Genomic DNA, 10418 nt, shown 5'->3' with positions numbered 1-10418 from the left:
GCTGCTCTAGGGAACGACCTCCTCTTCCTGTCAGTAATTGGGCCATTAAGGCCCACTTATTCCCGCTCGGACGCTGACAGCCCAGATCACCCCCGAACGAACAGTTCCTCCGTGCCGCCGTCCTTCCTTCTCTCCATGTGGCGGCGTTCCTCCCTCCTCGATACACCATAGATCCGCCGGTACGGTCCCCCCCCCCCCCCCCCCCCACACACACACACACTTCCTCCATAGCCCCTTCCTTTCTGTTTTAAAATTTTTTGTCCTGCATTGTTCGTGTATTTAATGGCGACTGCGGCGGCCACCCGCGCCGTCGGCTTTCACCGCCGGCTGTCGCTAGATGCAAACTACCTGGATGGTTTGGTGGCGATGGAGCCGCTAGATACATGCTTTCTCGCGTGCCTTCTCCTTGCCTTTGCTCTTCCCAGTGATGCGGACCCAGGAACAGAGTCCAACCCTCTCTCCTTCTGTTTGTTCCTTCTTCTAATTGTTCCTTGGTGTTCTGCATGCTCTTTGACAAACTTCAAATTTTTGTTTTTATGTCTTAGTGTGTCCGGTTTCAATTCCCATGTAAGAAGATCCTTCTAAGGAAGGCCAAGAATTGGTACTGAAATTCTGAATATGCATATGTACAAAGAACCTTGAATTTGTCCAAGTGAGCATGACATTGATTCCGGTTCTGTGGTATTTGTGTCTAACTTAATTCATCTTGGCACCTGGTCAAAATAAATAAATTCATCTTGGCATGATTATTATGTGGTTCAAGTGCTAATCAAGTGAGCTGACCATTTAGTTTCTTCATCACCATGCTAATAGTAGATTTGTGCCATGCTATTAGGAATAACATCTTGTTTTGTCAACCGGTCTCTAGTAAATGAGAAGTTCACTCTTTGTTTACACTTGTGACTAAAACACATTTGGTTGCCTATTGTAATTTCTGTTTTCAGATTTTGGCATGTTATTCTCGAACATATTATGGCGCCCGATTTATTTCTGGAAAAAAAATTGCCCTTTCTCGAGAGTCCATATTCACTATTAATTTATGAAAGTCAATTTTCATGTTGTTTAGCCTACAATGCTCCTAAAAGTATTACATGGCACGTGGAGCGCAGGGTGAGTGCCCATGTTAGCAATGTTGTGTTCCTTTTTCAAGATTTAGGGTTTAGTTTGGTTAAGAAAGCTTGTTGCACTGTATTAACACTTTGAGGATTAAAGCTGCGCTTGAGTCAGTTCGAATATTGTACAGTTGATCTATCCTGTTTATTAGGAGTTAGATCCAAAAAGCTAAGTTATATGTGATAAAATTCAACTTATGGTCCTTCTATATTATGGTTTGTAATTTGTTACGGTCTTAGGGAAAATATCTCTCACATATATTTGGACCCATACAAACTATTCAATTTTTCTCAATTACTGTTTGGATTTTTCAAAAATAGTCTAAGTATATGTAAGGCTCTAGTAATTGTTAGAGAGCTCGGCATTTCCTACCGCACCGGGCCACCGGCCCATGTTGGCCGTGCAATTCTGCATATACCGCCGGAAATGGTGCCCCCTTCCCCAATCCCCGTCCTTGCGCCCTGCCCGCGGTGGTGATCCAGTGAGCCCCCTCCTCCACCATGGCGTCGCCCTCGCCCTCGCCGCCGCCGTCCAATTCGGGCCTCCGTACACGCCTCACCAAGGACCGACCGCCCGCCCCGTCCCCGTCCCCGCTCGCAGCCGTCTCCAGCCACGCCGACCGCGACCGCATCATCGTGAGCCCTTTCTCCACCCTCCTCACTCCCCTACACTAGCCCGCCGCGGCAGAAGGAAGTGCTGCCAACTCGGGCACGAACGTTTCTCCACGCCGCCGTAAATTCGAGCTGTCTGCTTGGTTCGGTCGCAGGGAGTGTTCCGGAGCGCGCTGTGCAGGGCCGAATCCCCGGAAGCTTTCGCCCTCCAGGCGCTCCAGGAAGCAATCAAGCCTCAGGTATACTTAACACGCAATGAGACATTCTCCGCCTGCGGCCCTTTTGGTAGCTGATGAGTTGATAATAGACTAGCCATTCCTTTTTGCTTCGCTGCATTTGGTAATCATTGAGTTATGTTGTTGTGTTACAAAAGCTAGCATTCATGTGTTTTAAGCCGGTTTCTCATCTGATCAAATCTGGCAGAAGCAAACGGTGCTGGTTCTAGAGGAGAACCAGTACTTGGAGAATGCTCTCCGGAGGCTGCTGCAGGAACTTGTCGTAAGCTTCTTTAACGCAGACGTGGCCACACTAATATTTGTTCCAAAGTGATGTGCACATTTATCATTTTCTGGGTCATAGCCTCAGTGTTGGAACATAACACTATGTAACTAACGGTTTTCGTCAAATATGCACGTACGGCCCACTAAACGTTTCTACATTTTGGTCGATAACTGACGGCTAGCTACCCCAGTGAGAGGAATTGATGTACTTCTTATTTGCTCATCATACAATCCTAGAGACTAATCTTGACTGCTGATTCTGTCTTATAATTATTTATACTCTAGTCATCTGCAGTTCAATCTGGTAAAGGAGTCATGCAATGTGGAAACTCAGTGGATAGCGGAGAAAGTAGTTGCATGATAACACGCCTTCTTGGTCAGTCACAATTCTTTCATCAATCTTGGTCAAATATTTCTATTCCCAACATTGGCTTCTGACCACTCGTTAGAGCTTGTGCAGTGTTTATTTTTAATCTGATGAATTAAGTTTTGCTTGTTCTGTCAGATATGATGCTTTACCTTTGTGAAAGAGGACATGTTGAGGCTGGTATGGTATTCCAGCTCTTAGAAGATCTGACGGACATGTCAACTATCAAAGATTGCAAACATGTCTTTGGGTATATCGAGAGCAAACAGGATGTCTTGGGGAAGGTAATAGTTAATTTGCAGATTGTACTCATTTTTAATGGTCTGTGCTGCTGCTATGGCACACATGATGTATGTTCATAGTTTTCTAAATGGATTGTCATTTTGGGTTATTTCTAGCAAGAATTATTTCGGCGTGGCAAGTTGGTTATGCTGAGGACATGCAACCAATTACTCCAAAGACTTTCAAAGGTTTGATCTGGTTATTTCGTTGTGCGTAATCTTTATGCTAAATTAACTCCGCCTATGTCTTCTAGGCATAGCCGGTCCCAAGCCCGGGTAAAGGAGGAGGGTTGTGATAGGCTTGACGAGCCAACGTAAAAACTAGCCAGTCCCATAGGTATGAAACCGATCTGAGCGAGAGTAGTACTAGGATGGGTGACCTCCTGGGAAGTCCTTGTGAAAGAGTTTCATATCTAAGGGTTGTGATAGGCTTGGCGAGCCAATGTAAAAACTAGCCAGTCTTTTGGGTATGAAACCCATTTGGGCGAGAGTAGTACTAGGATGGGTGACCTCCTGGGAAGTCCTCGTGAAAGGGTTTCATATCTAGCCTACCCCAACTTGTTTGGGATCAAAGGCTTCGTAAGTAAGTATACTAGTGATTAAATTGAGACTGGTGGGTGGTTGTATCTACTGCCAAATTGAAAAGTGTGTTCAGTAAAAGCTTTGCTAATGTCACCTTTATTGTGTGATAATCTGCTATTGGTTTTGTCAGTGAAATAGTTTTGAAGTTTAACTTCAGCTAGCTTCTGAAGGGTACTCCTTTTATTTTCTTGGAGTTTCGCCTGGTATAAAGTTTGTGCTCTGTACTACTATTCATATATCTTATACTTTGAAATTTCAGTCAAACGATGTGGTCTTCCGTGGACGAATTATCATGTTTCTGGCACATTTCTTCCCGTTGTCAGAGCGTTCAGGTTTGCATATTACATCTTCCACCATTCTAGCTAGTTTGGAGCCCCCCTTACTGGCAAGGAATTATAACTGTCACTACTCATTTTCCTTTTTCTATTTTTCTTCATCAGCTCTCAACATCAAGGGAGTTTTCAACATATCAAATGAAACTAAGTATGAGAAAGATCCCACCGCCGGTTAGTACAGTTATCCTGATAAAAATATCACTCCTATGTTATTCATAGTTTTTAAGGTTACTTTGCAAATTTACCCTGTATTTCCTATCTTCCTGCAAGTCTCCTGCAAATGCTAGCATTCCCTAATGCACCTTTGTATGCCAGGAATTTCTGTTGACTTCAACTTCTACCAGACCTTGTGGAGTCTTCAGGTTGATATATTGTACTTTGTTAATCTCTGGGATTGACAATCATCATTATACCTCCCGAATGTCTGTTAATTTCTCAACACCAGGTTGTTTTGATGCTCAACTTTGGGTCGTATTTTCATTCTAGGAGCATTTCAGGAACCCAGCTTCGACTACTACAAACCCAACAAAATGGCAAAAGTTTGCTTCTAATTTAATGGTACACTCCTTCATTTGACATGCATTTTTTTTCCTTTTTCTAGTTCAATGTGTTTGGTCTGGACTTCTGATTGATGTTAACTAATAACTGAATCTCAGGTCGTGTTAAGCACATTTGAATCTCAGACTCTCTGTAGTGCTGATGGAAAGCATAACAATACTGAGCAGGAGGGGGATGCTGCTTCCAATATTAAGTACCTTACTAGCAGTAAATTGATGGCTTTGGAGGTAATTTGTTAAGCATCTGACATTAGTTTTTTTGTTGAGTGTTCATTATTATCGTATAGCCATATAACATTCATTATTTGCAGTTGAAGGACGCAAGTTTTCGATGCCACATCCTTGTCCAATGCCTTATATTTTTTGATTGTCTGAAGGTACACAAATTTGGAATTTAGTTGGCACTGCAACATCAGTTTGTGCCTATCGTACATTCTTGTTCAAATTTTGTCAAACATTCAGGGGTTTCTCTTTATCTGTTCTTTTCGTGATAAGCAACATGTTTTTGTACTCCGAATAACTGCAGAGGCAAAAAAAAATAGCACTTCCCCTCTAAATTTCTGATGAATTCGTTGCATCCTGGTTTTGTTTATTTATACGCATATAGCTTGTCCTCTGTCCAAATCAAGTGTACTAGACCTTATTTATTTTGCAGAATGTGCTATGTGACTGCACGTTCGCCACATTTGGCATTACAACAAGTTACTTCTTTCTCCGCTTTCTCTCTTCCATACAAGTCTCATCTGCCCGTGTTCCGCACTGGCCAGCTTCTCACTGTTTTGAATGACACTATCTGTTGAGAAGGCGACGCAATAACTAAATTTCTCACGTACCAAGCTAAGGGTAACTATAACCATAGTTGGTAAAACATTACTGTCACTTACAGTTGCAGCTGTTGCCTGTGCCTTAATACATGACCCATGCAGTAGCAATAGTTGGAAGGAAAGTTATAAACTAATGAAGACTTGTATCAAGGTTACTTGTTTGTGGGGTAGTGAAGTGTGAACTGGAAGATACTTGCAAAATCTTCCAAACATCATAGACAACAAACACCCCATTTTTTCCTTATTTCAGCTCAGTTTCTTGCCATTACTTAACCTTCTACTATCTGTGAGGCGTGGACTACTAAAATTATTATGTTCTCAGGCGCCTGGAAAGAGTGACAAGGAAGGTCCATCCGAGAGCATGGTAAGCAATAAAATAACTTGACTGTTTATTCCCCATGTAGAATTATTACGTATTTCTTCTAAGTTATAACTCAAATACCATAGGCATGAACATCTGGAACAATTTAATTCAGTAATTGTCAACGCTTTAGTATATTCATGTCTCTCTACATGGCCGTTGTTAAAATATCGTGACATCTTCAACAGCTATGTGCGTTCTATAAAATCCTTTTTTCATGGGTGTATGACTCCGCAGTGCAGATATTTATACCCCTATAGGTTACCTATGTTGGTAGGACAAATTGTTATGACCTATTATATATATATATTTACAATGTTTAATTCTGCCTCCAAGTACAGATAAATGTTTATTGCATAAGTGCAAATATAATCATTTTTGTTTAAAATAAGGTGTTCCATACTGTAAGGTGTGCTAGCATGAAAGTCACTAATTAGTACCACATGTCAACAAATATAACTGGGCCAACCTTGACTGCCTGATTCAATAAACTGGGGCATAGTGGTAGTAGTATAGTAAATCAGGGATTCTGATTGTCTTTGTCATCCTTTGGTTCCTTTGAGAGACTTCTTGAACCATCATTCAGTTATGAGTTAAATCTGTGTATTAGATAATCTCTCATCTCATTTCCTCTTTGACCAGAAAGAGGAAATCAAATCCTGTGAAGAGCGTGTTAAGAACCTCCTGGAGATGATTCCACAGAAAGGGAGGGAATTCCTACGAAGCATTGAGCATATTGTTGAGCGGGAGAGAAACTGGGTACCATTTTGCTGCATTGTACCACTCTTATACTTTTAATATGGGAATTGTCACCACCAGTTCTCGTTCCTCTGGCTGTCTTTTGAAAAGGTTTGGTGGAAGAGAGATGGATGTCCAGCATTTGAAAAACAAACTTTTGAAAAGAAGTCGGGTCAAGCTGGAGTCAGGAAACGGTATGCTACTTGCTTTCTTCAGACATTGAAATCTCATTTAAACATACACTGTATAACTTCTTTTTTTCCAATCGGGCTCTCATCCCTTTCCATTAATCACTTAACGGAAATATTCAGTACAACTCTTTTTCACACAACCAGCAACAACCCATACACTGTGTAACTGTTTGAAAGACAAAACGATTTGATTATTAACCAAAGACCTGCAAGTATTGATCATGTTGTTGTTGATCAATTATATATCCGGTTAAGTACTTTTGTTGCTAATCATGTACTGCTTGTTAATTCGTTCAGAGCCTGGTGTGACTGGGTACATGTAGCGGCAAACACCTTTCTGTGAATTATTGTGAAGCAAACATATGGAGTTTTATGTCTAGCTTGTTCCACACTAGTCCAATATCGTTATTTTTTCGCGCAGGAATTAATAATCTGTTGTGAGTTTTGGAATCTGTTGCAGTTATTTGGAACTTTGTATTATTCACTTCTGATTAAGGGAGAAGCAGGGAATCAACATGAATATCAAGTCGGATCTTATTCATGTTGATTAATGTAGTTAGATGGGTTGTTATATATGCATGAAGTTCATGTTGGAATAGATACTGACATCGATTTCGATTTTCTCATTGTAATTTCATGTTCTAGATTTGTCTAGGAAAAGTGTAAATTACACAAATTTATTTCGGAAATGGTGCATACATTCTTTGACCTTACGCACCTCCCATTTACTGTACCAGTATTTGTAGTACGATTTTTTTAACCAGAAAGTCCAGCCCCAATTCCAATTTTAATAGTCTTATTTTGTGATAAAAAGAGAATTTAGGGCAATGGTAATACTGTACAGATTGGTGATATAATTATGTCATGCTCTACTGCTCTCTAATTATTTCATATTCTGTTTTCCTTCGTTGCAGTAACCCAAGGTGGAGGTTGGGAAACAAAGAACTTGCCCAACTGTGGAAATGGGCAGAACTAAACCCTGTATGTTTTAGCTAGAACTTCCCGTTATTATCCTATTACCGAAAAAGGCTTTCGCCCCGCTTTATATATAAAGCAAACCGCCACAGAGCACACATACAGAGTCAAGTCCACACACACACACCCAAGTCTCACGACAAAATACATAGGTTCTGCTGAGGGCACAGCTCAACAAGCCCAGAAAAACAAAAAACAGAACACGCCGGACGAAGGAAGCATCTAGTCTGGTTCCGGCGGAGGCGGAGGAGGCAGCGGTGACAGGCAGACGGCCATCGAGCGGAGGTCGGTGATGAAGGCTGAGATGGCGTCGCGGTCCGGGGGCGGCTAAGCGGCCGCCAAAGCTGCAAGAAACCCGAGAGTTTGAAAAGAGCGTCAGTAGCTCGCCGAAGAGGGGTGCGCTGAATCACAAGCTTATTGCGAACAGTCCAGAGGGTCCAGGCGAGAACCTCAATCTCAAGCCACCTAATGTGGCGAGAAGTCACGGGGGACAACTGGAGTTCGGCAAATAGGTCCGGGAAATTGGTGTGGCACCAATTTCCACCGACAGCTTCGCGAAAGCAGCTCCAAAGGAACTGGCCGGATACGCAGGAGAAGAAAATGTGGTTCGAGTCTTCGGGGACCCCACAGAGCGGACAGATGCCAGTACCCGGGCCATTTCGCTTGCGAACCTCCACCCCGGACGGGACCCGACCGCGAATCCATTGCCACATGAAGATACGAATCTTCAGGGGTACGCGGATGGACCACACCATCGAGAGGGGAAGGGGGCGGAGGATGGGGCAATGGCCAGGTATAGCGACTTGGTGGAGAATTGACCCGACGGCTCAAGGCGCCAGCGCACCAGGTCTGGGCCACCATCCACCCTTGGCTCATGGAGAGCAACACAGTCAAGCAACTCACGCCAGGCGGCGGATTCCAAGGGACCAAAAGGCCGTCGGAAAGCAAGGCGCCCTAAGTCAAGAAGGGCCCTATCAACAGAAATCAGGGGATCGACGGAGATAGAGAAGAGGCCGGGGAAGCGGGCTGCAAAGGGAATTATTATCCTATTTCAAGGAGCAACAATGCATTAGGCACAAAAAATGCGTCAGTTAGGCCTTTTTTTTGTTTTACTGTCCAATTTTACTTCTATATAAAAATGTTAAAAGAGTCTGAGTGGGGACACTCAATTAGGGCAGGGATTTTGTACAATTTTTCTGCAAGTTAATGAGTCATTAGTTGACTGACCTACAGAGTATTCATAAAAAAGAATCATCCAATTCCCTATATGTGCCCTTAGTCACATTTTTCTTCTGTTCAATTTTTGGAAACCCACATCTTATTTGAATTGAAACTGCAGACTGCTTTGACTGATCCTGACCGAGTCCGCACACCATCAGTTAGAGAATATTGGAAGCCACTTGCGGAAGATGTAAGCTCTTTACTTTTTCTTTCATAGTTACTTTGCACCTATGGTTCATTCATCCTTTTGTAACTGCGATAACTTATCAGGAGTGCCTTCTAATACTGGGTTAACGTAAACTTGCAGATGGACACATCTGCCGGAATTGAGGAGGAGTATCACCACAAAAGTAATCGTGTAAGTTCAAATCCCAACGCAATTATTTCTCGAGCGTTTGTCATACTAAAAGTTGATCGAGGTAGCACTCCCAGTAAGTTAATATGCATCACATCATAAGTCATCCTTATTTAAAGCATATTGCGCTCAGCTCTCCATGGAGCCAAAGCAAAGCATTCTCTGAATAAGTTCTGCTAGAATGAATGGACAAAAAAAACATTGGTGTTATCATCATTTTGGTAGATGCCATAGAAATTCACCCTTCTCATATTTGCTGATTTGTGTGAGGATTGATATAGGAATTTAATGCGTCATTGTGCCTACATGTTCCATCTTCGAAGGAAATATGGAAGCAGGCATCTGTTTCCAACTATTAAAACTCAGGGCTTAGCTCATGATCGTCCTGACACAATGCTGATGTGAACTTCTATCTGTAGATAACAAAATTTTGTTGACGTAGTCTTGTCCCGCACAAAGATAGGGATGGTTCTAATCACCTTAAATGGAAACGGAAAGGCCTGTAGCTTTTATCAATGGCTCAGTGGTCCTCAATTCATGGACACCGAATTCAAGAATGTAATATTTGGGTTCGCATATGTGACCTGACGTCAGAAACAGCATTTCATTTTTCTTTTGAATATGTTTGGTGGTTCCAAGAGCAACAGTTGTTTGACAGGTTTATTGCTGGAAAGGTTTACGGTTTCAAGCCAGACAAGATTTGGAAGGATTTTCTCGAGTATGTGTTTTGTTTCTGCTATACAGTCTCTCAACACAAACATACCTATTTTCTATTATTGTGTAATGCATTCATGTGCTCCTGAGCGAAGAATTTTCTTTTGAAATTTCATAAATAAATATAATGGGAAAAGAAAGATGTGCATTTGCCAAAAACTTGTGCTGGCAAACATTTGTGCAAACACGGCGTCCATGTTTGTGTGCTCTTCAAGAGAAACCAAATTTGTACACTCATTATTGCATCCGTTATGTTTTTATGTAGTTCCAAAATTGGTATACTTTTGCATAGCTTTAAGGTACTAATTCACATGCTTTGTCTTTTTTTTGAAGAATTAGTGACAGTGGGAGAGGCTCCCACTGACTTTGTATTACTCACAACATAACAGTTACAAGTGTGTTACAATGGGTTTTAGGCCCCCCGGCCGTAAGGGTTGCAGAAACAAAAACTAGCGGTCCAAACTTACAATGAAATCAGAGAGAAAAGGATGAACTTTCTCAGGACAGTTATGGATCACCAAACCCAACAGATGTTTGAACCTAGCTAACCACGCGACGAACGAGCGCGGGATCCCCCTGAAATGTTGGTTGTTTCTTTCCATCCACAGGCTCCAAGCAGCAAGCAGGAAGATATCCATGAAAAGCGGCCGACGCCAGCTCTCTCTCCCACCATGCAAGATGGCTAGCCTATTG

The 10418-nt window shown here is 42.3% G+C and overlaps 1 protein-coding gene across 1 annotated transcript; it reads left to right on the top strand.

Moving 5' to 3' along the window:
* Positions 1 to 369: 369 nt before the first annotated feature.
* Positions 370 to 9962, top strand: LOC123112562 (THO complex subunit 1). Its single transcript, XM_044533593.1, has 19 exons — positions 370 to 1748; positions 1880 to 1963; positions 2148 to 2222; positions 2510 to 2600; positions 2730 to 2875; positions 2990 to 3061; positions 3714 to 3786; positions 3895 to 3960; positions 4105 to 4151; positions 4276 to 4347; positions 4446 to 4574; positions 4658 to 4723; positions 5493 to 5534; positions 6174 to 6290; positions 6381 to 6463; positions 7375 to 7441; positions 8775 to 8846; positions 8964 to 9014; positions 9670 to 9962. The coding sequence occupies exons 1-19, from the start codon at positions 1614 to 1616 to the stop codon at positions 9793 to 9795; spliced, it is 1614 nt and encodes a 537-aa protein (XP_044389528.1). The 5' UTR covers positions 370 to 1613; the 3' UTR covers positions 9796 to 9962.
* Positions 9963 to 10418: the final 456 nt, after the last annotated feature.

The sequence above is a fragment of the Triticum aestivum genome, chromosome 5B (assembly GCF_018294505.1).
Source record: "Triticum aestivum cultivar Chinese Spring chromosome 5B, IWGSC CS RefSeq v2.1, whole genome shotgun sequence".
Classification (NCBI taxonomy): Eukaryota; Viridiplantae; Streptophyta; class Magnoliopsida; order Poales; family Poaceae; genus Triticum; species Triticum aestivum.
The sequence above is the reverse complement of the archived record's forward strand: the minus strand, read 5'-3'. Positions and strand labels throughout refer to the sequence as shown.